Source organism: Trypanosoma theileri, assembly GCF_002087225.1.
Source record: "Trypanosoma theileri isolate Edinburgh chromosome Unknown TM35_Tth_68_V1, whole genome shotgun sequence".
NCBI lineage: Eukaryota > Euglenozoa > Kinetoplastea > Trypanosomatida > Trypanosomatidae > Trypanosoma > Trypanosoma theileri.
The window spans coordinates 1,362-1,713 of record NW_021639910.1 but is presented as its reverse complement, the minus strand read 5'-3'; the positions used below and the strand labels follow the sequence as shown (position 1 = coordinate 1,713).

The 352-nt window shown below is 46.3% G+C and overlaps 1 protein-coding gene across 1 annotated transcript; it reads right to left on the bottom strand.

Moving 5' to 3' along the window:
* Positions 1–2: 2 nt before the first annotated feature.
* TM35_000681010 (uncharacterized protein) lies at positions 3–350 on the bottom strand (the record flags this gene model as incomplete). Its single annotated transcript, XM_029031148.1, has 1 exon — positions 3–350. A coding segment is annotated over one exon (348 nt), but the record flags the coding sequence as incomplete, so codon positions are not given.
* Between the last annotated feature and the right edge of the window lie 2 nt (positions 351–352).

Genomic DNA, 352 nt, shown 5'->3' with positions numbered 1-352 from the left:
CGGCTGATCTCTGCGTTGGCTTGAGGAGATGGAGTTATTGGTGCTTCACTGTTGGTTTTGGTGGTGGCCGTTGAATCAGCATTGGCATTCTCATGTGATCCTTCTGTGCCAGTCGTACCTTGAGCTGCAGCAGAGTGCTGTGTGGGATTAGGAGTGGTAAGTGTACTCGTCTCTGTTGGAGAATGATTCTGTGAAGGATTACCATCATTGGTATTACTGTTCTCTGTGGTGTTTTCAGATGGTGTTTGTGATTTGGAATGTTGGGAATCAACAACTTCAGAAGAGTGTGTGCCTACAGTTGTTGACGATGTTGCCTCTGCTGATGGTCCACTTTCCTCTGTTTTTAGTGAGA